This window comes from Nannobrachium achirus (assembly GCF_963921795.1).
Source record: "Nannobrachium achirus genome assembly, chromosome: 5".
In the NCBI taxonomy this organism is placed as follows: domain Eukaryota; kingdom Metazoa; phylum Chordata; class Actinopteri; order Myctophiformes; family Myctophidae; genus Nannobrachium; species Nannobrachium achirus.
The window spans coordinates 56,260,137-56,283,826 of record NC_137814.1 but is presented as its reverse complement, the minus strand read 5'-3'; the positions used below and the strand labels follow the sequence as shown (position 1 = coordinate 56,283,826).

The 23,690-nt window shown below is 44.1% G+C and overlaps 1 protein-coding gene across 1 annotated transcript in view; it reads left to right on the top strand.

Annotated features, from left to right (window-relative positions):
• Positions 1-21,344, top strand: part of LOC308285458 (TSC22 domain family protein 2-like) — a 56,629-nt gene extending 35,285 nt beyond the window's left edge. Inside the window, exons 2-3 of the mRNA XM_080726227.1 lie at positions 16,856-16,907; positions 20,172-21,344. Coding sequence (XP_080582353.1) covers positions 16,856-16,907; positions 20,172-20,636 — 517 coding nt within the window. The 3' untranslated portion in view covers positions 20,637-21,344. The remainder of the gene's footprint in view (positions 1-16,855; positions 16,908-20,171) is intronic.
• Positions 21,345-23,690: the final 2,346 nt, after the last annotated feature.

The following is a 23,690-nucleotide window of genomic DNA, read 5'->3' as shown; positions in this document are numbered from 1 at the left end:
GCGAAAATAGTGACTACGAAGTAGTTCTGGGGTGGAAAAAAACACATGAAAAGTTAAAATACTGCGTGGAGATACAAGGTATCTTTGTTTTACTCTGTGACTTAAGTGACCTCATAGGGGATATAGTTAGGTATGTTGACAGTTTAGCTGGAGGCAAGGAATGATCGCTATTCCGTGTCCACCAGTTTTCCATCCTCACTCACTGCCTCCAGGACATACTATGTACTATGTACTATGTATGGTACAGCAGTGGTGAGTGGTTCTCAACCTGTGGGTCGGGGTCCCCTGGGGGGTCCCTGGATGACAGTAAAGAGGCAATTTAAGGACTATTAAGACCTTTTTTTGGAGCTGTGTGAAGCACAGGCTCCCTATACGTGGCCGTGTGGGTCTGTCTGTGTGTCTGTCTGTCTGTCTGTCTGTGTGTGTGTGTGTCTGTATGTAGCCTGAACTTCCTAAACTTCGGCACGCCACTAGTCCCACAGTTTTGCCACCACACACTCGCGCCATATGTCAAATCGAACGGCTTACTCGGGAATCGTGGGCTATTACTTTTCTAAGAGAAAGGTTCTATAGTTTAATTGATATTAATTTATTAGTGAATTAATTTTCCCCATTGACTTATAATGGGAATCGCAAAAACTCACATTCAATTATTTGTCTCTCGCAAACCATAGGGGCTAGAGTTTCAAGACTTGGAGAGGAGGTTCATAATGATTTCAAGGATTAAATAAAAAATAATTGTGTCATTTGGCCGCATGGTGGCGCCATAACACCCCACTTTACGTTTTGGCCTGTAACTCTTGAACCGTAGGTCGGAAAATTAAAAATATTTTTTCCCTGGATTCCTTGGGTCATGACGCATCTCCCCATATAGGCCACGCCCATTTGCGCCATGATAGATTTTCCGCCATCTTGAATTTTCTCCAAAACACACTTTTTGCTCCTTTTCCTACATATTTTCTTCAAATGTCACAAAAATCGGTACACATGATCCACACACACACACACACACACACACACACACACACACACACACACACACACACACACACACACACAGCTCCACTTCACACGGGTGTGATTTTTTTAATGCCTAACAAAAGCAAAGAAAAATACCGCTATGGCATCAAAAGTAATCAACAAACTAACTGGTCAAACATTGGCCAAATTGTGAACTACCTGTAATACGAGATCTACAAGCTCACAACGATCTACAAGCTCACAACGCCTCGCGTTGCGAGGCGTTGTGAGCTTGTAGATCTGCTATTTTCCCGTGGAACCGAGTCGAACTAAATTGAATGCCTCAACTCTCCTACATTCCAAGTGTTTGTCAGGGCGGTCCCAACTAAGTTCAAAATATGATTAATTTAGGGGGGTTCACGGCCTGAAATGGTTCGAGTGTAGTTCCCCAACTTCTTTCGTGCCAAGGACGCCCCGAATTTGACCGCGGACCCCCGTCTGAAAAAGCTTTGTGCCAGGTCCCACCACCCCAGAAGACGAAATGTGTGTTAAAAGAAAGAAAATAAAACTGTGGTTGTCACGAAATCCCACACCTGGCCCTGTCCCACGGAACGGGCGCACCGTTTTGACATACTTTAACATACTTCCCTCCCTTGCCCCTTAAAATAACTCCACAGCAGAAGCCAAGTACGGTTGAGCGCAATCTCCACCACGCCGGTGTTGCTATTGCACAAGGTAAACTTTACAGAAGAGCTTGCAACGTGCTTGTGCAATGAGTGACAGCCGATAAGCGGCGCGGCTTCAACCCATGCATGGCAAAGCGAGCGCTGTCGTTTGATGTGTGACTGAGAGACAAGCCCTTTATCCCTCAGGGCCTCTGGCTCGCTAACCGAAGACTTCTTCTTTTTTTTATTATACTTTTCCTTTTTTTTAACATTGTTTGTTTTACGAGCAGGTAAAACCCGCGAGGTACTGTAACGTGGTTTTGACATGTTGTTCAGCAACATGTTTTTAAAGTCGGTGGTTGAAGCTTCCAGGCTGTGGGCTCTTTAACGCGAGGCCCCGTGAGGTTTTAAATGAGATCATGTTGTATCAGGGAGTGGCGGTGAGGCTTCAACCAGGCAATCTCATGCTTGAGTTCTACTTCCACACCAGCCACCCACCCCTGGCTCTGCCCCCGCACCGAGTGCCAGTTGTTGTTTTCTGAAGTTGTTCTAGTTGTGCAGTTGCTACTCAAAGTGTGGGGGTCCTTGGGAGAGTTCCAGGGGGACCCCAGCAAAAGCAGTTAAATGGGGATGTTACAATCATTTCGTTTTTTAACCACTTTATCCGATTATATGTTTTTTTTTTACTGTATACAATCAGGAACAAAAACAGGATTACATACATAAGGATAATACAATATATATATTTCTTTTCTGGGGTGTTCCCTGGTACAAAGCATTTTCAGATGGGGCTCCACAGCCAAATACATATCATTTTGCGTGTCCTTGACTTGCAAAAGCAAGTCACAGGCAAAAAGGTTTGGGAACCACTGATATAGACAATATTTGACCTTTTACTCCACTAGCAACACATTGACTAACTTTAGTTACTTTGCAGATTATTTAATTCTTATAAAACATACATTTCATCCCTATTTCCTACTGTGTAGGTACATTGCTATATAGTCTGTAATGCTGCTTTGGCTTAAAGTAAAAACGGTGGGTATTTCTTCCACCACTGGTGCGTGTGCAGCTTTAAGTGAGCAGTAACGACCCAGCCCAGCATGGCTTAAACTACATCAGCTGCTCCTCTGCTGCGTTTTGACTCCAGGCGATCAAACGTGCTGATTTGCTGTTTTTTATTTTATTTAATAATAATTGTCAGCGCTGTTCATCATGGGAGCCTGTTGCTCGGGGCACTCTGATCATCATGGTAGAGGAGGAGGAGAACACGGGGAGAGAGAGAGAGAGACGATACGGGTGGAAATAGCAAGCAATAAATCACAATAATATTGCTTGTTTGTTGTTTACCGATCGCCATAGCAACTGACCCACCAGTAGCCCCATCACATGTCCTAGTGATGATGATGATGATGATGCTCAGAGGAAAAGGGGAGGGGGGGTCATTAACCCATTTAGACCTGGAAAACATTTTATGCTTTAACTATTGAAAAACAGCAGATCTACAAACTTGCAGCGCCGTGCTGCAAGCTTGTAGATCTGCTATTTTTGAAAACCTGTTATGGTTCAGACAATGGTTGTAATCATTAAAACCGTTGTTTATTCATAAGCTGGTCCATTCGGTTCTCATTGACTTCGATGCGTTCCATTAAACTTTGTTATCCTGCCAGTCTATCTGCTGTATGGCTATCTTTACAGAGCTGTTTCCTGGGCTCCTTGCCCCCCTCATCATCGCTGCCACGTTCTCACAGAGCTGCTGGGGGAGGAAGAGCCGGGACACATTCCTCTTTGGGCTTAGGGCAGGGTTCCCCAATAGGTGGCCCGCGGGCCATTTGCGGCCTGCGGGGGGCTACTGTCTGGCCCACACCAACCCCAGTAATAATGGTGGTATAAGAGCAGCAACAACACTAGTTTATTGTCGTTGTCGGGTGGAAATCTCGTATCACCAAATTTGTACGTTCTTTCGCAAATCATACAAGGCCGTCGCACAAAAGTAGTGAAAACAGCAGCTCTACAAGTGCGAGGCGTTGTGTGCTTGTAGATCGGCTGTTTTCACTAGTTTAAATAATTTTTTAAATGATAAATGCAAAACGAATGGTTTTGGACAAACAAGATTTTCACCCGACAACGACGATATCTGGACTGTCGCTGGAGTAGCGGGAACGCCACCGTGTGGCCCTCGGCTTGGTACCCTAGACATAATTCGGCCCTTGCGGAAAACTAATTGGGGAACCCTGGCTTAGGGCAATGTCACGATTATTTCAAACTTTTGACTCGATAGCGATTATTTAAAACACGGGTCTTCCAACGTTTTCAGGCCAAGGACCCCTTCGTTGAGAGAGAGATGAAGCAGGGACCCCCCACTACATATCGTATAAAATTGTGTTGCAGATCGATTTCTTATACAGCTTAGACTTGTTTGACAGCACAGTATCATCTGTGTAGGTTGGATTAATGTGTATTTTCATCTAACTACTTGAACTGGCAATAACTACTAGTCTGCTCTTCTTTTCCCTCTACGCCAATCCTATGTGGCAAAAAATAGCCGATCTACAAGCTCACAACGCCTCGCAGCATTTTTTGGCCCAATGTTCCACTAGAATAGGGGTGCTAGGGTTCCAGTGATGTAAAAAAAACATGATCCTATCACACAAAGATTTGGTGGCCCCCCTGTAGTAGCTCTGAGGACCCCCTGTTGAAGACCTCTGATTTAAAAGATTTAACGAGGCAAGCTCACGAAGCGTCGACACATTGTGAGCTTGTACGTAGAATCCTCGATTTTTGCAATTTTTGACATGCCCAAAATAGGGACGCCAGTCTGTATGTATCTACGAAAAGTATTAACACAAGCTTGTGACTAAATAATTACTACATTGTATCCATTGGAACACATGTTCTTTTTCTCTCTCCACCTACTCGTTTCTGTTATTAGCCAGGTTGGAACTGTGATGCAATCGGTGACGCGGTCGGTCGTTCACATGAGCCGCGGCTCCTCTTTGCCACCTGTGTACATTTAGAAATGCTCCTGAAATAGTGAGGTCTCCCCCCCCCCCCCCCCTTAAGCTTAATCCAGAATGAACTCCAGTAAACTGCCTAGAAGCTGCTTTGTGAGAAGAAGCAGCCCCTCTGTACTGTACCACACCCAGTGAAAAAAGCGTCTCTGGACGATTTGGATGATCTGGGACTAGAATCCTAGACTAGTAAGGCGCCTCAGGCCGTCAAACGACCTCGCCATGTCTTGGCCATCTGGCCAGTGATGTATATCGGACCAGTTACCCATATATGGAGACCCCTGTTACCCATATATTAAGATCCATGTACTGTATATGGAGATACGCTGTGAGTGCCCAAACATGCTTACTCAGTTATTCATTATGTGAAAGTCCTATGATATCTGACATCATACCCTTTTATGCCCATACATGGAGATCCCTGTCTGTAGAACCAGCCACACAGATATGGGCTGTCTTGGCCATCTGTCTTGGCCATATATGGATTCTGTTAATGTGGTATGTGGCCGATGTGGCCTCCATATATGGGCATTCCCATGTGAAGTCTCGTTAGATATGGGCTCCATTTAATTCAGAGTATGATGTCAGAGCTTTACCGCGGGGTGTATCCGGCTGCCATATTAAACAATGAAAAGGCCGATTTAGACGTATTGGCATATATGACGGAAAAGGTGTTCTCAAGGGCTGTCACGATTATGACATTTTACATGACGATTAATTGTCACTCAAATAATTGCGATTAACGATTGAATTGTGCTTCTGTCATTGATAATTACATTCCTGTTTGGCTTGTAGGCTTTGAAATTGCACATGGCAGATATGACACATAACCTAAATATACAAAGAAATGAAGGACATTTGACAACTTTATACTTGAAAAAGAACTTTGATAGTGGAAATAGCCGATCTACAAGCTCACAACGCGTCGTGATGCGACACGTTGTGAGCTTGTAAATCTGCTATTTCCACTATTTTTGAAAATGTTTGAAAATACAATAATTTTTCAGCATGTAAACGATTATGACGATTATGACAAAATAATTGCGATTATGTCAAATAATTGTAATTAGACGATTATGTAATCATTGTGACAGCCCTAGGTTACCGTCCTCCACACCAGAGTCAATCTGTCTGTCTGTCTCTCTCTCCCTCTCGTCCGTCCCCCTCCCATCCTCTGCGTGCGTTGTTTCCCAACCATCTCTAATTAAAAGGAGTAAACAGTGTTCCTCGTCATCTGTCCCCCGCCGAGTCTCAATGGGGAACATAGATGTGACTGTCTCTCTCACGCTCCACTGCTCTGTGTGTGTGTGTGTGTGTGTGTGTGTGTGTGTGTGTGTGTGTGTGTGTGTGTGTGTGTGTGTGTGTGTGTGTGTGTGTGTGTGTGTGTGTGTGTGTGTGTGTGTGTGTGTGTGTGTGTGTGTGTGTGTGTGTGTGTGTGTGTGTGTGTGTGTGTGTGTGTGTGTGTGCGTGCGTGCGTGCGTGTGTGTGTTGCTTTCAGACACTCTCTAAACCCACTGTTATTTTGAGATCCTCGGCATAAGAGAACACTCTCTCGGCCACAGCGTGCGCATTCAGGTTGTCCTCTATATTCAGCTACGGGTGCCACCACAGTTAATGTTGTTTATTACAAAACATTAGCTGCTCATCATAAATCATGTCTGGGCATTTTTACATTAATTACCCCCAAATTAAGCACCCCTGAATACCGAGCGATGGACCAACATTAACCACTTAAGCCCCTGTGTACTCCGTTGTACGACAAATAGCGAAAATAGCCTTATGTAGAACTAGAGGCTCACGTGTGGCATCATGACATCTGCTATGTTTGCTATATATCTATATAAATGACTTACTACCAGTATTGACTTACTCAAAGTAGAGGCACCAGAATGACTGCTTTCTGCTAAATAAAATGCCCAATTAAAACACAGGATTAGTGTCAAACGAGGACTTGTTAACACAACTCAATTTCAGTCTGGAGACATAAATTGAACATTAGCCCTCTCCTAGGGTGGGAGCGATAGGACTTCATTATCAGTAAAAGGATTATTTCAATCCTTTGCCTCGATTACATTAAAGCGGCACTATGTATGATAATACACACACACACACACACACACACACACACACACACACACACACACACACACACACACACACATATTGTCCAATCTGCATGGTAGAGTATGTTAATACAATATAACTTTTACAATTGGGGTGGTTGTATTTTGTCTCCTTGCTCTTCTATTGAGACATTTAGATCGTGTCAAAGGTCATGCCTCACCTATAGACACAGGATCTGACCTGAAGGTTCACAATTCAATTCATCCCCTGAGCAAGCAGCCAGGCTCTATTAGCTCAGTGGTAAAAATGTCAGCACTTGCACAGGAAACTGGGTTCAAATCTGGGGTAGAAGAGGAAATATTATTAAAAAAAAACAAGTGAAAGTAGCAGATCTACTAGCTCGACACATCGAGCTCGTAGTTTTGTCTGGTTTTTTTGTTTGTACGCCACCAAATCGATTCGAATTTATTCGTCTCGATTCCTTGATATGGGAATAAGAAAATATGAGCACAATTTGGTCATCTATTATCCTGCTAGTAAACGACCGAATATCTGTCTGTCCGATGTCTATCTGCCATACCTGACATCACTGATGCTTAACAATGCCCAAATTTGGAGATAAGCGACATCCCTGATACGTCTGGGTTCTCCAACATTACTTCTGAGACTCCTACATTCAATACTGTGCACACCCCGTAACCCAAACTCTGCACATCATTTAAACCACATAGAGATGGGACGATAAGCGATATTATCGTATATCGTGATAAAAATCTATCGTGACATCGTCCTCCGTCATGCACTGGGATCAATTCACCTTTTATTTGCTCAAGCTGCATATCCGGTGGTACCATTTAAACCCTCTATTCATAAAAGGTACTTATAATATAGCCTACAGGTACGTACTTGATTCTTTTTCTCACTCTCTATCAAATGTCTTTGCCAAAAAATAGCCGATCTACAAGCTCACAACGCGTTGCAACGCAACGTGTTGTAAGCTTGTAGATCGACAATTTTTTGGCGAATGTTCCACCCCAGGATAATGAATTTTGATTATCGCGATAATATCGTAAATCGCGATTTCTTTTGCCACAATAATCGTGATATGACATTTTCATATCGTCCCATCTCTAACCACATAGTGTGTGTTCGAACAGGGACGGACTAGTTGGTTCTAAGTGTGGGTTTCTGTATATTTTCGTTAATTCCCCAGCCCCTACAACCCTCTTCCTCTCTCTCTGCTCTTTAACATAAACGCTGTATTGTAAAGGAAGGAAGTGTTAAAAACACAGGAAGTGTAAATGCATTTATGCCAGTCATTCGGTTGATGACAGCTGGTTGAAGGAAGTGCTTCTATGGAGCGTTGGTGGAGAGTCTTCTAGTCCAGTGGTTCCCAAACGTTTTATCTCAAGACCCAAAAGAGACCCAAGGGTTAAATTAGACGTTTGCTCGGGACCCAAAAACCATGGAATTTCTTCGATTTTTCTTTGATTTCTTCATGAAATTACTGAAAAAATCATTGAATTGTGTTCTTCATGAAGAAAAAAAAAATGCTTTTTGAAAACATTTTGAATAACGCAAATAATTAAACAACAAAATGGTAGGAAACATAAAAAACAAAGGGACCCACAAAAATGTGTCTGCGACCCACACATGGCTCCCGACCCACTGTTTGGGAACCACCGGGTCCTTCGGAGCCGGAGTGATTGAGACGTCCCAGAGGACAGGAAAGCCTATGGTCCCCATAGGAAGGGAAGGGGGTCGGTGTGTGTGTGTGTGTGTGAGACGCCCTGCTGTAATTAAACGCACATTTTAGTACAGGGGTGAAGTTTAGGTTTACACAGCCCCCCCACCCCGCCCCCCACCCAGCTTATGTAACTAATAGATTTATGTGAGGGAGGGTGCGTGTGTACGTGAGTGGTAGGGCGTGCTAACTAATGCTTTTAAGCATGTAAATACGGTCTTACTAAATGTTTTGTGAGTGCTTTAAGCCATCGAGACTTGGAATGCCTTATTATGCATATCATTACTTTAACCGTTGTTTTAAGCTTTAGCTGTTGAAATATAGCAGATATACAAGCTCACAGCAAGCTCGTAGATCTTTTTTTTTTTTTTTTTTTTTAGAAATCGTGAAGATTTGTGCAAGTCTTTGAATATCTTTGACACGATTGTCTTCTAAATCCTTCTTCTAAATCAGTGGTTCTCAAACTTTTTGATTTCAAGGACCCCCAAAATTACATGCATTTGGCCGTGGACCCCCATCTCAAAATATGAAGCATAGACTTGAGTTACAAAGGTTTGCTTTGAAAATGATATATTCAAAGTATTTGCACACATTTTCACGACTTTTCAAAAATAGCAGATGTACAAGCTCGCAGTGTGGCACTCGGTGCAGCGCTGCGAGCTTGTATATCTGCTATTTTTCAAAAGTTAAAAGTATAAAATAATTGGTTAAGACGACAACTTTATTGTCATCATCTTTATTTAACTTTTGGCTCTGCATGGCGTGGGTGTGCATTGTTGATCCTGTGACATGTTTGTGTTGTTGCCGTCATCTGATCATCAAAGACATTTCTCCTGAACAAAGGGAAGCCAGTGACAGACAGACAGACAGACAGACAGACAGACAGACGGGACAGGTATTCCTTAGCAGCAGAGGTACGAGCAGCATTCCTTTTCCCCTATGCAGCGCGCAGCGAGGCAGCAGCGCAATGCAGGGACAAGGCATGCTGCTGATAGCCATCAGCTTCCGCTCGGCTGGGACACTTTAAATTGGATGTTCAGGAACAGAATGTCTTGTGGAGAAAGGAGTGGTTCTCAAACATGCTCGCGTCAAGGTCGGACGCTCCCGCAAAATTGATGTGTGTGTGTGTGTGTGTGTTTTGGCCGTGGAGTTGTTGGACCCCGCAAGAGAAGATTTGTCGTTCAAAGTATTGTTGTGAGCTTGTGGAATGGCTGTTTTTCCAACAGACAAAGTAAATGTTAAATGGTTCATTTATATAGCGCCTTTATCCAAGGCGCTTTACAGAGATTGTGCATTACATTCACCCATTCACGCACACATTCATACACCGATGGCGGAGGAAACCATGCAAGACACCAACCTGCTCACCGGGAGCAACTAGGGGTTCAGAGTCTTGCTCAAGGACTCTTCGACACTAACTCTGGGGGAGCCCGCCCAAGTTTGGTCAAACCCAGTTAAACTGGCCCTCATTTTGCCTGGGGGACCCCCTGGAACCCCCCCCCCCCCAAGGACCCCTGTCCCTGGATCCAGCTTTGAGAGCCACTGTTGTGAAGAACTCCAGTTCTTGTCAGGAGAGAGACCTTTGGCGTACAGTACCACTGCCTGCCACATGGGGGCGGTGGTGGTTCTTAGGACACATGCACATGTGGCCTAGCGACCTATCACCCACTGAGCCTTGGTTCAGAGAGATATGCATGGGAGAAAAATGGCCCTGAAAAGCAGCAGGGGGGAGGCAAAACATTCTCCTACTTATTATTCTCTGCTGACTTTATTACATGTTCTAATTCCACTTTTTGCATCGCATATTCATCTTATTACAATGACGACCTCATGAGAACCCAGGTCTAAAAATTCCCCCTAGATCGTTGGCAAGCGGCTTTACTGCAAACACATTTTTTTTTCTTCTTCATAGTATTAATAGAATGCTTTTCCGCCTTTCCTGGAGCTATACATATACGGTAATTGAGAGAGCTTTTGGAAATAATCAGGCTACAGGATTTGTATAGCCCTAGTTATCGTTATAGTGTAAGCACAAAACCAAAATGTCTTGCTTTCAATCGGTGTAAGATTGCGGATGACAAAATGTGAATTGTAATTGTGCATAATGCATACTATTGAAAAATAGCAGATATACAAGCTCACAGCGCGGCACCGAGTGCCGCGCTGCGAGCTTGTAGATCTGCTATTTTTGAAAAATCTTGAAATTTTGAATTTTGACCCGATTCTATAAGTGTCTTTTGAATCCTTCTAAGATGAAAATGTGAATGTGAATTGTAATTGTGCATAATGCATACTATTGAAAAATAGCAGATATACAAGCTCACAGCGCGGCACCGAGTGCCGTGCTGCGAGCTTGTAGATCTGCTATTTTTGAAAAAGCTTGAAAATTTGAATTTTGACCCGATTCTATAAGTGTCTTTTGAATCCTTCTAAGATGAAAATGTGAATGTGAATTGTAATTGTGCATAATGCATACTATTGAAAAATAGCAGATATACAAGCTCACAGCGCGGCACCGAGTGCCGTGCTGCGAGCTTGTAGATCTGCTATTTTTGAAAAAGCTTGAAAATTTGAATTTTGACCCGATTCTATAAGTGTCTTTTGAATCCTTCTAAGATGAAAATGTGAATGTGAATTGTACAGCAGTGACATCTGAATTCATGCTATAGTGCAATGTTAAACAGGAAACCTTAGGGACTCAGAGTCAGTGGTGTAAAGTAACGTTGTAGTCCGGCTGCCCCTGAGGTGGGGTATGAGATTTGGTATTTTTTATTGGCCTAAAGTATTGTCTATGTCAGGGGTTCCCAAACTTTTTTTGTCTCAGGGCACCGCATAGATATTTTTTTAAATCTGAGGCACCCCTACATCATAATTCTCACAAGTCACTCCCAGCACCTTATATTTATAGCATATCGTCGTTGTCGGATGGAAACCTTGTACGTCCAAAACCGTTCATTTTGTATTTATCATCTATAAAATGTACTAAACCAGTGAAAACAGCAGATCTACAAGCACACTGTGCTTGTAGATCGGCTGTTGTCACTAGTTTTGTGCGACAGTCTTTACCAAAAGACGTACACATTTGAAACTTGGAGATACAAGGTTTCTGCCTGTGACGATATTTTAGTGATTATGTTGCGAGGAAAACGTTGAGATAATAGCCATTTTGGTTAGAACTGACTGAAAATAACTTTGTACTTAAAGTTTAAAATGATTCTAAATACCCTTGGACTGCCGTCACGGCACCCCAGGGTGCCCCGTCACCCACTTTGAAAACCCCTGGTCTATATACATACATCATGAATCCACCTGCTGACCGCCTGTCAGCAAGCATTGAGCAATTTCTTCTATAGGGGGTAAAAGTTTAAGGCCCCTTCACTTACTATACACTATACTATAAAGGGGAAAAAATACCCCCCAAAAGATCTGCTTTAAGTTGCATGTGAGGGGTCAAACTAGGGGTTTTTAATGATTCTGAAAAAAGGCCTGTTGTCAGGACTATAAGTACATTTACTTAAAGGAGTAGTTCACCCCCAAAACGACTTTTTTTCTATTGATTACTCACACCATGGAGACATGCGTTCGATAATATTTGTTGGTTTTTGTGACATTCCTAAGACAATAGAAAAAAAAAGTTGTTTTGGGGGTGAACTACTCCTTTAAGTACCGTACTTAATATTGTACTTTTACTCCACTACATTTATTTGAAAACATTAGTTACTCGTTACTTTGTAGATCAATTATCGTTACGAAACATACATTAAACACTTCATCCCTATATACATTCCGGCCATTTGAAAATAGCAGATATACAAGCTCACAATGTGACGCATTGTGAGCTTGTAGATCTGCTATTTTCAATAGGTTTTTACACATTTGAAAACTTGAAATGGGACATTCTGCATAATGAGTACTTTCCACTTTTGGTACTTTAAGTACATTTTGATGCCAATACTTTTGTACTTTTACTCAAGTACATTTTGAATTCCAGACTTTTACTTGCAACAGAGTATTTCTATATTGCAGTATTGATACTGTTACTTACGGTAAGTTAAAACATTTGAGTAGTTTTTCCATCGCTGCTCAGAGTCAGACCCATATCACAGGCTACCAAACAGCTTTTCCCAAACAACAGTCAGTCAAATGACAAGCAGGCGACGGGGACATGCGTGTGTTTTCTGTCTCGGTGACACGGTCACCATTGATTTATGCCGTTGACCGGGCTGTGTAAATAGTTGTTTATGATAAGCAACCACACGTTTCGCGCATAAGAGGCGCACGTGCAAATTCCAATTAAAATCTGTTTCATTAGCAATTGCACATGACGTGGATGTATGGCCTAGTTTAGTAGTTGAATGCGACACTATTCCCTCCTTAGGTCATGCGCTGTCAAAAGGAAATACCAGACATACAAGCCATACCAGGCGTACAAGACACACATACATGTGGGCTTGTAGCTCTGGTATTTCCGACACCACCACGAAGCATAGGCGTCACAAGGAGAGGGGGGGGAGTGGGACTGAGTTACTAGGGCCCAAGGTGGAGGGGCCTGGAATTATTTTATACATTAGCTATTGAAAAATAGCAGATATACAAGCTCGCAGCGCGGCACCGAGTGCCACGCTGCGAGCTTGTAGATCTGCTATTTTTGAAAAGTCGTGAAAATGTGTGCAAATCTTTGAATATATGTATTTTTTTAAGCGAACGTTTGTAACTCAGGTTTTGCTTCTGTGGGGGTCCCTGGAACTAAATATTTTGAGATGGGGGTCCGTGGCCGAATATATATCATTTCGGGGGTCCTTCACATAAAAAGGTTTGAGCACCACTGACATAGAAACATGGGTTTTTCAAAAAACCTTTGAAGGATTTGAAATATTCAAAGACAAACTTTCACAATTTAAAAAAAAATAGCAGATCTACAAGCTCGCAGCGCGGCACTCGGTGCCGCGCTGTGAGCTTGTAGATCTGCTATTTTTCAATAGCTAAATCACCCAGGGCCCAGAAGTTTGGTGCGACACCCCTGCGTGGAAGCATGAATCTGGGCTCAAAGCGCTATTTACAAAGAGGGCGGGGAGAGAGAGAGAGAGAGGAGCAGTATATGACTTCGTCTACAAGCGTGAAGGCCGGGTCACATTTCACGTTTTCTATAAATGTAGTCCGGGGCTTTGACCTACTTCACTTCACACTTCACTTCAGTTCCGTCGCCGCTCCGCTCCTCCTCCCCTCTCCTCCTCCCTCCCCTCCGGTGCGCTCAGAGCCCCGCCGGCCTTCTCACTTCTTCTGGGAGCCTCAGAACGCGCCGTCCGTCCGTCCGTCCGCCCCGCTGCCTGCCTGCCTGTCACCCACCAGCACACACACACACACCCACACCATGCGGTGCTCGTACTCCTACCAGCTACCGTGCTACCCCGGGTACCCGCACAGCTATCCCGGCGCGGAGGAGGCCATCATAGTGGCGCACTACTACAGGGGACGCCGCAGGTAACCATCGATCGCGCCGCCGCCGGGTTTCGCCGCGGAGTCGCTTGTCGGCGCGAGACAGGTCTACACAACCGACAGTTGTGACGATCATGTGAACGTGCCTTGTAGATCTGACTCGGATGGAATTTGAATTGGAGTTTGACTGAGCTGTGCTCCTCTGTGCCAAGTAGTGTTGTAGCCTACTACTACTACAGTTACACTATAGTACTTGTTGCATGCATGCATCTCTTAGTGTGAACCATGTTTTTGTCAGTTTTATCATTTTGTAATCTCTAGATTCTAGAAGACGCCAAGACGGGTATAAAATGGTATGTGGCAACTCTTGTTTTTGGGGGAGGTGGTGTTGGTTTATCTTGCCCATTGAGTACAGTGGGTGTCCTTAGGGTTCTAATGTAAGTCTCATGTTATTACTCGGTTTTGTCAAGTGGCCTTTCCATCATTTGTATGTTGAAATGTAGTGGTAGATTTTCCCCTGTACTTCATACCAGGGGTCTTCAACAGGGGGTCCGGGACCCCTAGGGGGGTCCTCAGAGTTACTACAGGGGGTCCTCCAAATCTTTGTGTGATAGAAACTTTTTTTTCTCCTTTTTCATATCAACCACTTGAACACTAGCATCCATAATTCAGAGAACTTTAGCCAAAAATAGCAGATCTACAAGCGTGAGGCGTTGTGAGCTTGTAGATCAGCTATTTTTGGCAAAGAGCTTTGCTGTAGAGGGGAAAAAGAGCAGACTAAGTAAGAAAGATCAAGTTTTATAAGTATTATAAGTATTGACGGTTCAAGTGGTTAAATATCTGAAAACATTGACACGAATCCAAAATACACTGATGATTTTGCTGTCAAACGATGAAACTATATGGAATCTATGAAAAGGTTGAGTGGGTCCCTGCTTCATCTCCCTCTCAGCTAAGGGGTCCTTGGCCTGAAACTGCTTTATCATTATTATTTTTTTGCATACATGACTTGACATTCAGTAATTGGGTATTACGATAAAAAAATAAGAACATTATAATTGTGTGTAAAACAGAAATAAACTGCTTGTCACGTGTCCGTGTATGGACTATGGACCAATAAAACACTGTGTAGTAGTATGACATCGCCCCTTAAACCTCTAACTAGTGGAGGTGCCAACGTGGTAACTGTGCTAGTTACAGTTAGCTTCTCTCCTTTCATGTGTCAACCCCGTGACCTGACCTAGAAGAACAGGCCTATTCTTAATGCACAGGAGATGGCATTACTTTGGCTGCTGCTGGGGACGTGTGTGTATGTATGTGCAGGGACGTGCTGGGCCCCTGATTCAGCCCGGGAAAAAAAGTTGGAGAGGCCCTCATTGCGCGCTACAGAGAGAGATCTCTCTCTATAGCGCTGCTGCTACTCAAAGATTTGCAATTTCAGATCATGACAAGTGACAAGCCAGTGGGCCAATTACATAGGTTATATTTCGTCGTTGTCGGGTGGAAACCTTGTATGTCCAAAACCGTTTGTTTTGTATTTATCATTTAAAAAATGTATTAAACTAGTGAAAACAAGCACACAACGCCTCGCACCGTGAGGCGTTGTGTGCTTGTAGATCTGCTGTTTTCACTACTTTTGTGCGACGGCCTTGTATGATGAAGCAGGGCTTTGCTTTGCAAAAAATATTACACATTTGAAACTTGGAGATACAAGGTTTCTGCCCGACAGTGACGATTTACTTTGTTGGCCGCCCAGCCCCCAAAATGGAATAAAGGCCGACATTTTATTTATTTATTTTTTCCTAAACGGCCGGCCTGGACCGGCCGGGAATGAACCCGGCCGTTCGGGAGTTGGCCCGCTTTTCCCAATGGCCAGCACGTCCCTGGTATGGGGGTTGATCCTATATGCCCTGTCTTGCATCCAACTGCTTGTGAATAACTGGTTCAGACTCGAGCACTCACCTTCATTCTAACCACAACAACAACAATCAAACAAAAAGCGATGTTGCCCTTGATTTTCTTGTCTTGTTTTCCTGTTTTTTTGGGGCGCAAACCGGTTGTGCTGAAAGGTGTTGAATGGCTGGATGACGTGTCCTGTTAGCCTAGAAATCACGCCACAGGGATGTGATTAAGGATCGTGTCCCTAATGCAGAACACCGCTTCCTATCAACTGGTCTTATTTTCTGAATCAAACGGGGTTCCCACGGTCATGAAATTTCTGGAAATATTTTGAAATTAGACAAATATTTTTTCCAGTACTGGAAAAGTTTTGGAATTGATCAAGGGTCCTGGAAGGTCCCGGAAAACAAAGCTATGCATTGTCTTTGGTTATTGATTTTGTTAATACCTCTGAAATGACAAATTAAACATGGGCCAAATTGTCAAATATTAGAGGCAGAAATTGTGAAAATAGCAGATCTACATGGTATGTGTGCATGTAGATCTGCTATTTTCACAATAGAACCGTGTTATACAAAATTCCTCAACTCTTAGTGCTCGTCAGGGTGGGGGGGTCCCCAGTTAAAACATGATTATTTCGGGGGTCACAGCCTGAAAAGGTTGAGAACCACTGGCATACACTACCTGTCTTTAGGCATATTGCACATAGGAGTAAGCGACTCGTTATTGAGCTGAATTATTGTTATATAGTCCTGGAAATTGGGTTAAATATTCTGGAAAAGTTTTGGAAATGCATTGATAAAGATGTGTGGGAACCCTGGATGTCGCCCTTGATTTTCTTGCCTTGTTTTCCTTTTTTTTGGGGGTGCAACCCGGTTGTGCTGAAAGGTGTTGAATGGCTGGATGACGTGTCCTGTTAGCCTAGAAATCACGCCATGGGGATGTGATTAAGGATCGTGTCCCTAATGCGGAACACCGTTTTCTATCAAGCATTTACTAGTCTTATTTTCTGAATCAAATGTTCTCTGACTCTGCAACTGGATTCATTGTAACGTGATCTTCTGTGTGTCTTGCAGTGCCTCTGGAACCAGTGTTGTTGCCATCGATAATAAAATTGAACAGGCGATGGTGAGTAAACCCTTTTTTTTTTTTTTGTTATCACGTTCAATTCAGTCTTTATTAGCAGACTCGGGTCCAAAATACAAGAAACAAGACGCAAGAAAGAAACACGACAGGCATTAAAAATCAATATAACATTTTTAAAATAAATAGTACATAAATCAGGGGTCTTCAACAGGGGGTCCGGGACCCCTAGGGGGTCCTCAGAGTTACTACAGGGGGTCCTCCAAATCTTTGTGTGATAGAAACCTTTTCCTTCTTTTTTTTATATTAACCACTTGAACCCTAGTGTCCTTTAGCCAAAAATAGTCCAAAAAAAAAATGTCAAAAATAGCTCACAACGCCTCGCAGAGATCGGCTATTTTTGGCAAAGAGGTTTGGTGTAGAGGGGAAAAAGAGCAGACTAAGTACATAGTGAAAGATCAAGTTTACTAAGTATTGACGGTTCAAGTGGTTAAATATCTGAAAACACAAATTGACATGAATTCAAAATACACTGATGATCGATCGTGCTGTCAAACAATGAAACTACTGTATATGGAATCTATGAAAAGGTTGTGGGGGGTCCCTGCTTCATCTCTCTCTCAACTAAGGGGTCCTTGGCCTGAAAACGTTGAAGACCCCTGACATAAATGAACCCACAGGCAACACACACAGGCACTTTAGCCAGCGCACCCTTAGTCTGGATGCATATCTTGAACTGCTCATTATGGGGCTGGAGAGCGCCACACTGATGCTGTTAGCAGATGCATCCAGCCGTTGCATGAACTTGTACATTAAATGTCTTAAAAAGTGCTTTAAAAGTCCTCACTCCAGCAGTGACAAACATCAGACTAGCACTGCCCCCTCTGGGTTTTTTAAAGAGTATTCTCATTGCATCATTATATCGTCGTCGTCGGGTGGAAACCTTGTATGTCCAAAACGGTTCGTTTTTGCATTTATCATTTTAAAAATGATTTAAACTAGTGAAAAGAGCAGATCTACAAGCACACAACGCCTCGCGGCGCGAGGCGTTGTGTGCTTGTAGATCTGCTGTTTTCACTACTTTTGTGCGACGGCCTTGTACGATGAAGCAGGGCTTTACTTTGCGAAAGAACATACAGATTCGAAACTTGGAGATACAAGGTTTCCACCCAACAACGACGATATGCTACTTGCAACCTTTGCATGCTAGATTTCGTATTGTCAGGGGTCATCAGCATGTTGGCTTATGGTGGACATTTTTGTCAAAATAAACATTTTAGCCCCAGACTTTTTTGCCATATTACCTGCTCAGTGGTCTTATGGTTAGAGTGTCCGCCCTGAGACTGGGAGGTCAGGGTTAGGGCCGTCACGATATGACATTTTAACATGACGATTAATTGTCACTCAAATAATTGCGATTAACGATTTAATTGTGTATTTGTCGTTGACAATTACATTTCTGTTTGGCTTGTAGGCTTTGAAGTTGCACATGGCGGATATGACACATAACCTAAATATACAAAAAACTACTGGCATATTTGACAACTTGATACTTAAAAAAGAACATTGATAGTGGAAATAGCCGATCTACAAGCTCACAACGCGTCGCATCAGATCTGCTATTTCCACTATTTTTTTACTTTAAAAAATATATATGAACATTTTTCTTATATTTTTTGAGAGTAGGATAGGCCTAGTAGACTGACAGGAAATGGGGAAAGAGACGGGGAATGACATGTGGCAAAGGTTGTCTGGATCGGGAATCGAACCAGCGACGCCAGCAGGCATCATAGTCTAGTATGTGGTATGCGCCTGGACCACTAGGCCAGCGGGCACCCAATATATAAAACATTTTCAACATGGAAACGATTATGACGATTATGAAAAATAATCGCGATTATGTCAAATAGTCGCGCTTAGACGATTATGTAATAATTGTGACAGCCCTAGTCCGGGTTCGATTCCGATCGGGTCATACCAAAGACCCAGTGCACTCGCTGCTTGGCACTCAGCATCAAGGGTTGGCTTGTGACATACTAGCGTCATGTCCAGGGGGTTTACTTGTACAGTACATCAATCTGCCATACGCTACAGAATCAGGAGATGGCCCTCAAGGCTCGGTAAAGCTTACTTACTTTTTGCCGTATTCTGAAGAAATCTGAAGAAGTCCCTGCCACGGACACATTTTGTCCGTGGTGTGTACAGACATATTGAAGACCCCTGCACATTGTTCTTGTGATTGATGCTTTGTCTTGGGTCATCATTTGAAAATGTAAAAAAAAAAAAGAAATGTTTTCAACACTGCATCCCAATTTTGGTCATTTATAGGCGAAAGTCTTGGAAGTTTTTTTTTTATTATATTTTATGTAGGGGTCTGTATTGGTCTATGGTCTCTCTTCTTTTTTTCCCCCTCCACATCCAAATCTCTTAACAGGAGGAACAAAAAAGCCTATCCACCAGGTTACAGGCTTGTAGATAAGCTATTTTTTTATTTTCTCCAAATGGCCCCCCGGGCCGTCATGACACAAGGGACTCCTGGGTCCATGTGGTTTATGAAAGCCTCGAGTCCCTCTGTGTTGTGCTACTCTGGTTGTGTCAAAGTGGGTTGCATGTGGAAAGGCCTGGTAAACACCAACAGGCCATATGAAGTGCACATGATCCAAGCGCCTCCTTCTCAGCCGCTATCTCACCACTGACCTCAAACCATCAAAACCGGGAAAGCATCCGTGTCATTTTACGGTGCATTTTAACCCTTTTTAGAACAGGTACACATTATTGTGTATCATTATTTTATGCTTTAACTATTGAAAAATAGCAGATATACAAGCTCACAGCGCGGCACCGAGTGCCGCGCTGCGAGCTTGTATATCTAATTTGAATTTTGACATGATTCTATAAGTGTCTTTTGAATCCTTCTAAGATTTTTCTATGTCAGCAATCTGGCTTTAGCCGTCGTCAAAGAAAAGGTCCTTTTCACTTAACTGGAGCTCAGTTAGTCTGTTCTTGAGAGACTACTATGTCAGTGGTTCTCAAACCTTTTCATGTGAAGGACCCCCAAAATGATATGTAGTAGTAAGTATTGACGGTTCAAGTGGTTAAATATCTGAAAACACAAATTGACATGAATCCAAAATACACTGATGATTGCGCTGTCAAACAATGAAACCATATGGAATCTATGAAAAGGTCCCTGCTTCATCTCTCTCTTAACTAAGGGGTCCTTGGCCTGAAAACGTTGAAGACCCCTGGGTTAAAGACTGACCCTCTCTCTCTCTCTCTCTCTCTCTCTCTCTCTCCCCCTCCTCTCAGGACCTGGTGAAAAGCCATCTGATGTACGCGGTGCGCGAGGAGGTGGAGGTGCTCAAGGAGCAGATCAAGGAGCTGTTCGAGCGCAACTCCCTGCTGGAGCGCGAGAACGCCGTGCTCAAGTCGCTGGCCAACAGCGAGCAGCTCTCCCAGGTGCAGTCGGTGCAGTCCACCGCCACCGGGGGCGCTGTGGCCGTGGCCGCGGCTGCGGCCGCCCCGCCACCCTCCGCCTCGGCCGTAACTCCTCCCCAGCAGCAGCAAGGACTGATCCTGCAGGCGCAGGCGAACACGACGCAGCAGCAGCAGCAACTGCAACAGCAGCAACTACAACAACAGCAGCAGCAGCAGCAGCCCACACCACCACCACCTCAAGTTCAAGTTCAACCGCAGCCTCACAGCAACGACCCCAGCAACGGCCAACAACAACAACAACCACCGCTACCGCAACCCAGCGTCACTTCCGCTTGAAAAACAAACAAGAAAAAAAAAAAAACGGCTCCATCATCTCCTCTTCTCCTCACTCACGCTTTCTTAGAGCAGTGGTTCTCAAAGTTGCGGTTCCGGGGGACCCCCTCACACCCACCCACCATGGGGTCCTTGACGGGGTTCGGGGGCGGTGGTTGTTTCCAGTTAAATGATTGATTGATAGTTAGGAAACCAAAATATGGACCCTTTACGGGGTCCGTGACTCAAGAGAATGTACAGCGTTTCCATTCGGTTCCATTATAGTAATCCCCAGGTCTCTTTTCCCAACCGGAGTTTGAACCGGTTCAGTATCACTTTTCTTTCCCACCTAGAATATTGAACCAGTTCAGAGTGTTTCCACTGGAAATGAATTGGGTTCAGAACCTCTGAAAGTTTGGTTCGGGAACTGCAACCAAAAGAAGTGGGTCGCAGGTTCCGTGAAAGCACACAAGGTTCTAAGAATCTAGAACGCAACCAGATCTAGAACCAAAGTTCTTTGGGTGGAAGAGGGGCACACAGAGTTATGGGGGAAGGGTGGCCTAATGCAGTCGTTCTCAACCTTTTTTCTGCATGGGCACACTTTTCATGTCCCAAGAATCCACATAATACGGGGGTGTAAATATCGTCACTGTCGGGAAGAAACCTTGTATCTCCAAGTTTCAAATTTGTACGTTTCTTCGCAAAGTAAAGCCCTGCTTCATCATACTAGGCTGTCGCACAACAGTAGTGAAAACAGCAGATCTACAAGCACACAACGCCTCGCACCGCGAGGCGTTGTGTGCTTGTAGATCGGCTGTTTTCACTACTAGTTTAAATCATTTTTAAAATGATAAATACAATACTGGCTTTCAAGCAGTTTCAAGGGGCACACTTGACCCTTCTCAGGGGCACACCAAAGGTCCCCAGGCACAGTGGTTGAGACACACTGGCCTAATGTATAACAAAACTGGTGGGGTTTCAGGGGGGGGGGGCGGGGGTCCTTGAAATCAAAGAGTTTGAGAACCGCTGTCTTTAGAAGGACAATAAAAAAACACACACACACAAAACAAAAAATGGAGGAAGGGCACCCGCTCTTCAACTTAATACAGTTAGTATATGTGAATGAATAAAAAAAAAAACACAAGAGAAACAAACTTCTGTCTTCTTAGCCACCAGCTTGACCATACAAAGTGCAGTGCTTCTGTGTGTGTGTGTGTGTGCGAATGTGAAGAGGTGCGCAAGCACGAGTGAGTGAGAGTGTGTGTGTGTGTGAGGAGTGTGTCGACCAGTGTTTGTGTACGTGTGTGCTGTACGTATGTGTGCGTGTTTGCTGTGAGCCTTTTTCTTTTCCAGTGTTAACACAATCATCATCCCGAGAGAGGAACAGACGAAAGCGTTGAGTCAAGGGGTGTTCAGAAGAGGAGGGGGGGGGTCAGACTTCTTGGGGGTGATAACGGTGTTGGTGGTGGTCATCACGAGAAGGCAGAGGGGGTGGTCTTCACCCACCGGTCACTGAGCTGGAGCTGTGGACTGGTTGGTGTTGGCTGGGGTCCGAGCCTGTGGACACAAAGACAGTCTCTTCTCCCACTTAAAAAGACCATAGGCCCCGGTGGTACCGGACATGGTACCACCATGGGACCCTGGGGGGAAAGGAGGGCCTTGCAACCCGAACTGAGCTTCAAGAAACCCACCGCCCGCCCGCCCGCCCTCCCGTGCTCCCAACCCCTCCCTCCACGGTGCACGGAACAGGGGGGGAGATGGTGGTGGTGGGGAATGAAAACGAGTGAGAATGTGTGTCAAATAAGAGAGCAGAATATTTTTTTAAAGAGAAACAAACTTCAGCGGGTTGAAGAAGAGGGGGAGTGTATTTTTTAAAAAGCCTTGATGATGTTTCAACATGAAGAGGTGGTTCAGACGTTTTGGGAGAGAACGAGAGAGAGTCTATTTTCAAAAAAAAAGCGCCGCCGATCGTTACTTTGACATCGTGTCCACCCCCACCCCTTTCCCCCCCCCATTTCACCCCCCACCACCATGCGTTCATTCTGGAGTTCTACTGTCGATGTTTATTTATTACAGGGCTGCTATTTTCATATTAAAAAGAAAAAGAACAATGTCACGGAAACCCGTTTTTAAAAATGAAATCTACGAAAGCCTCCCCCCCCCCCCCCCCCCCCTGCCTCCCTCCGTTTTGCTTTTCTTTCTTTTTACAGCGTTGCAGATGATTGTTCGCTCCCCTTGCAAGGGATAATGAATTACATCAATTGTACAAAAATGAAATGTAGGCAATAATAATAATAAAGGAATTCTGACAAAACAAATGTTCAACACTAAGTGAAATTCTAAACTCACTGGAATTGCTCATTCACAGTCAAAAAGATCGAATTATGAATGTACAGTTTTTTTGTTTTGTTTTGTTTGTGGGGGTTGCCCCATATGAATCATGAATACAAATGTATGGGTTGAGCGCCACCTTGTGACAGAATGGAAATGTCAGCCTGCCTGCCTTGGCAAGCGGGGGTTCCTTCACCACTTCCAACCGGCGGTCAAAATTAGGGGAAAGAAATTGGGGGCCGCTTCCTTACTTCCCTCACAGGTGTTAGCAATGGATGCTGATGAAGGCTCTGTTCCATTCTGGTCAAACGGAGTTGGTCAGGGAGGGTGCTGATATTGTTGCATGTTGGCTCACTGGAAACACACTCTGCTACACCTGTGGGTCTGAAAGTGCGCTTTTCGGCAGGCAAAGAACCGGTTCTGGTTCTTTCTCCCGTCTATGTGATGAACCAGAGGTGAGCTTTTCCACCGAGAACCGAGTTGGTTTCCGAACCGTGAAAGTTGGTTCGGAACGGGAACCACAAAATCCTTGGTTCCTCTGGTTATATCTGGTGGAAACGCAAGCCGGTTTGTGGACGGTTTGCAAGAACGAATGAATGTTCCAAGAAAGTTGAACAGCACTGGTTCTTGAACCAAGGTTCTTTTGGTGGAAAAGAGCCCAAAGTTCGGTCCAGGGACCCTCATGGTTCCTCGAGCGGGTCCCAAATGACCCCTTACGGGTGTGTAACTCTTGAGTGTACAAATTGC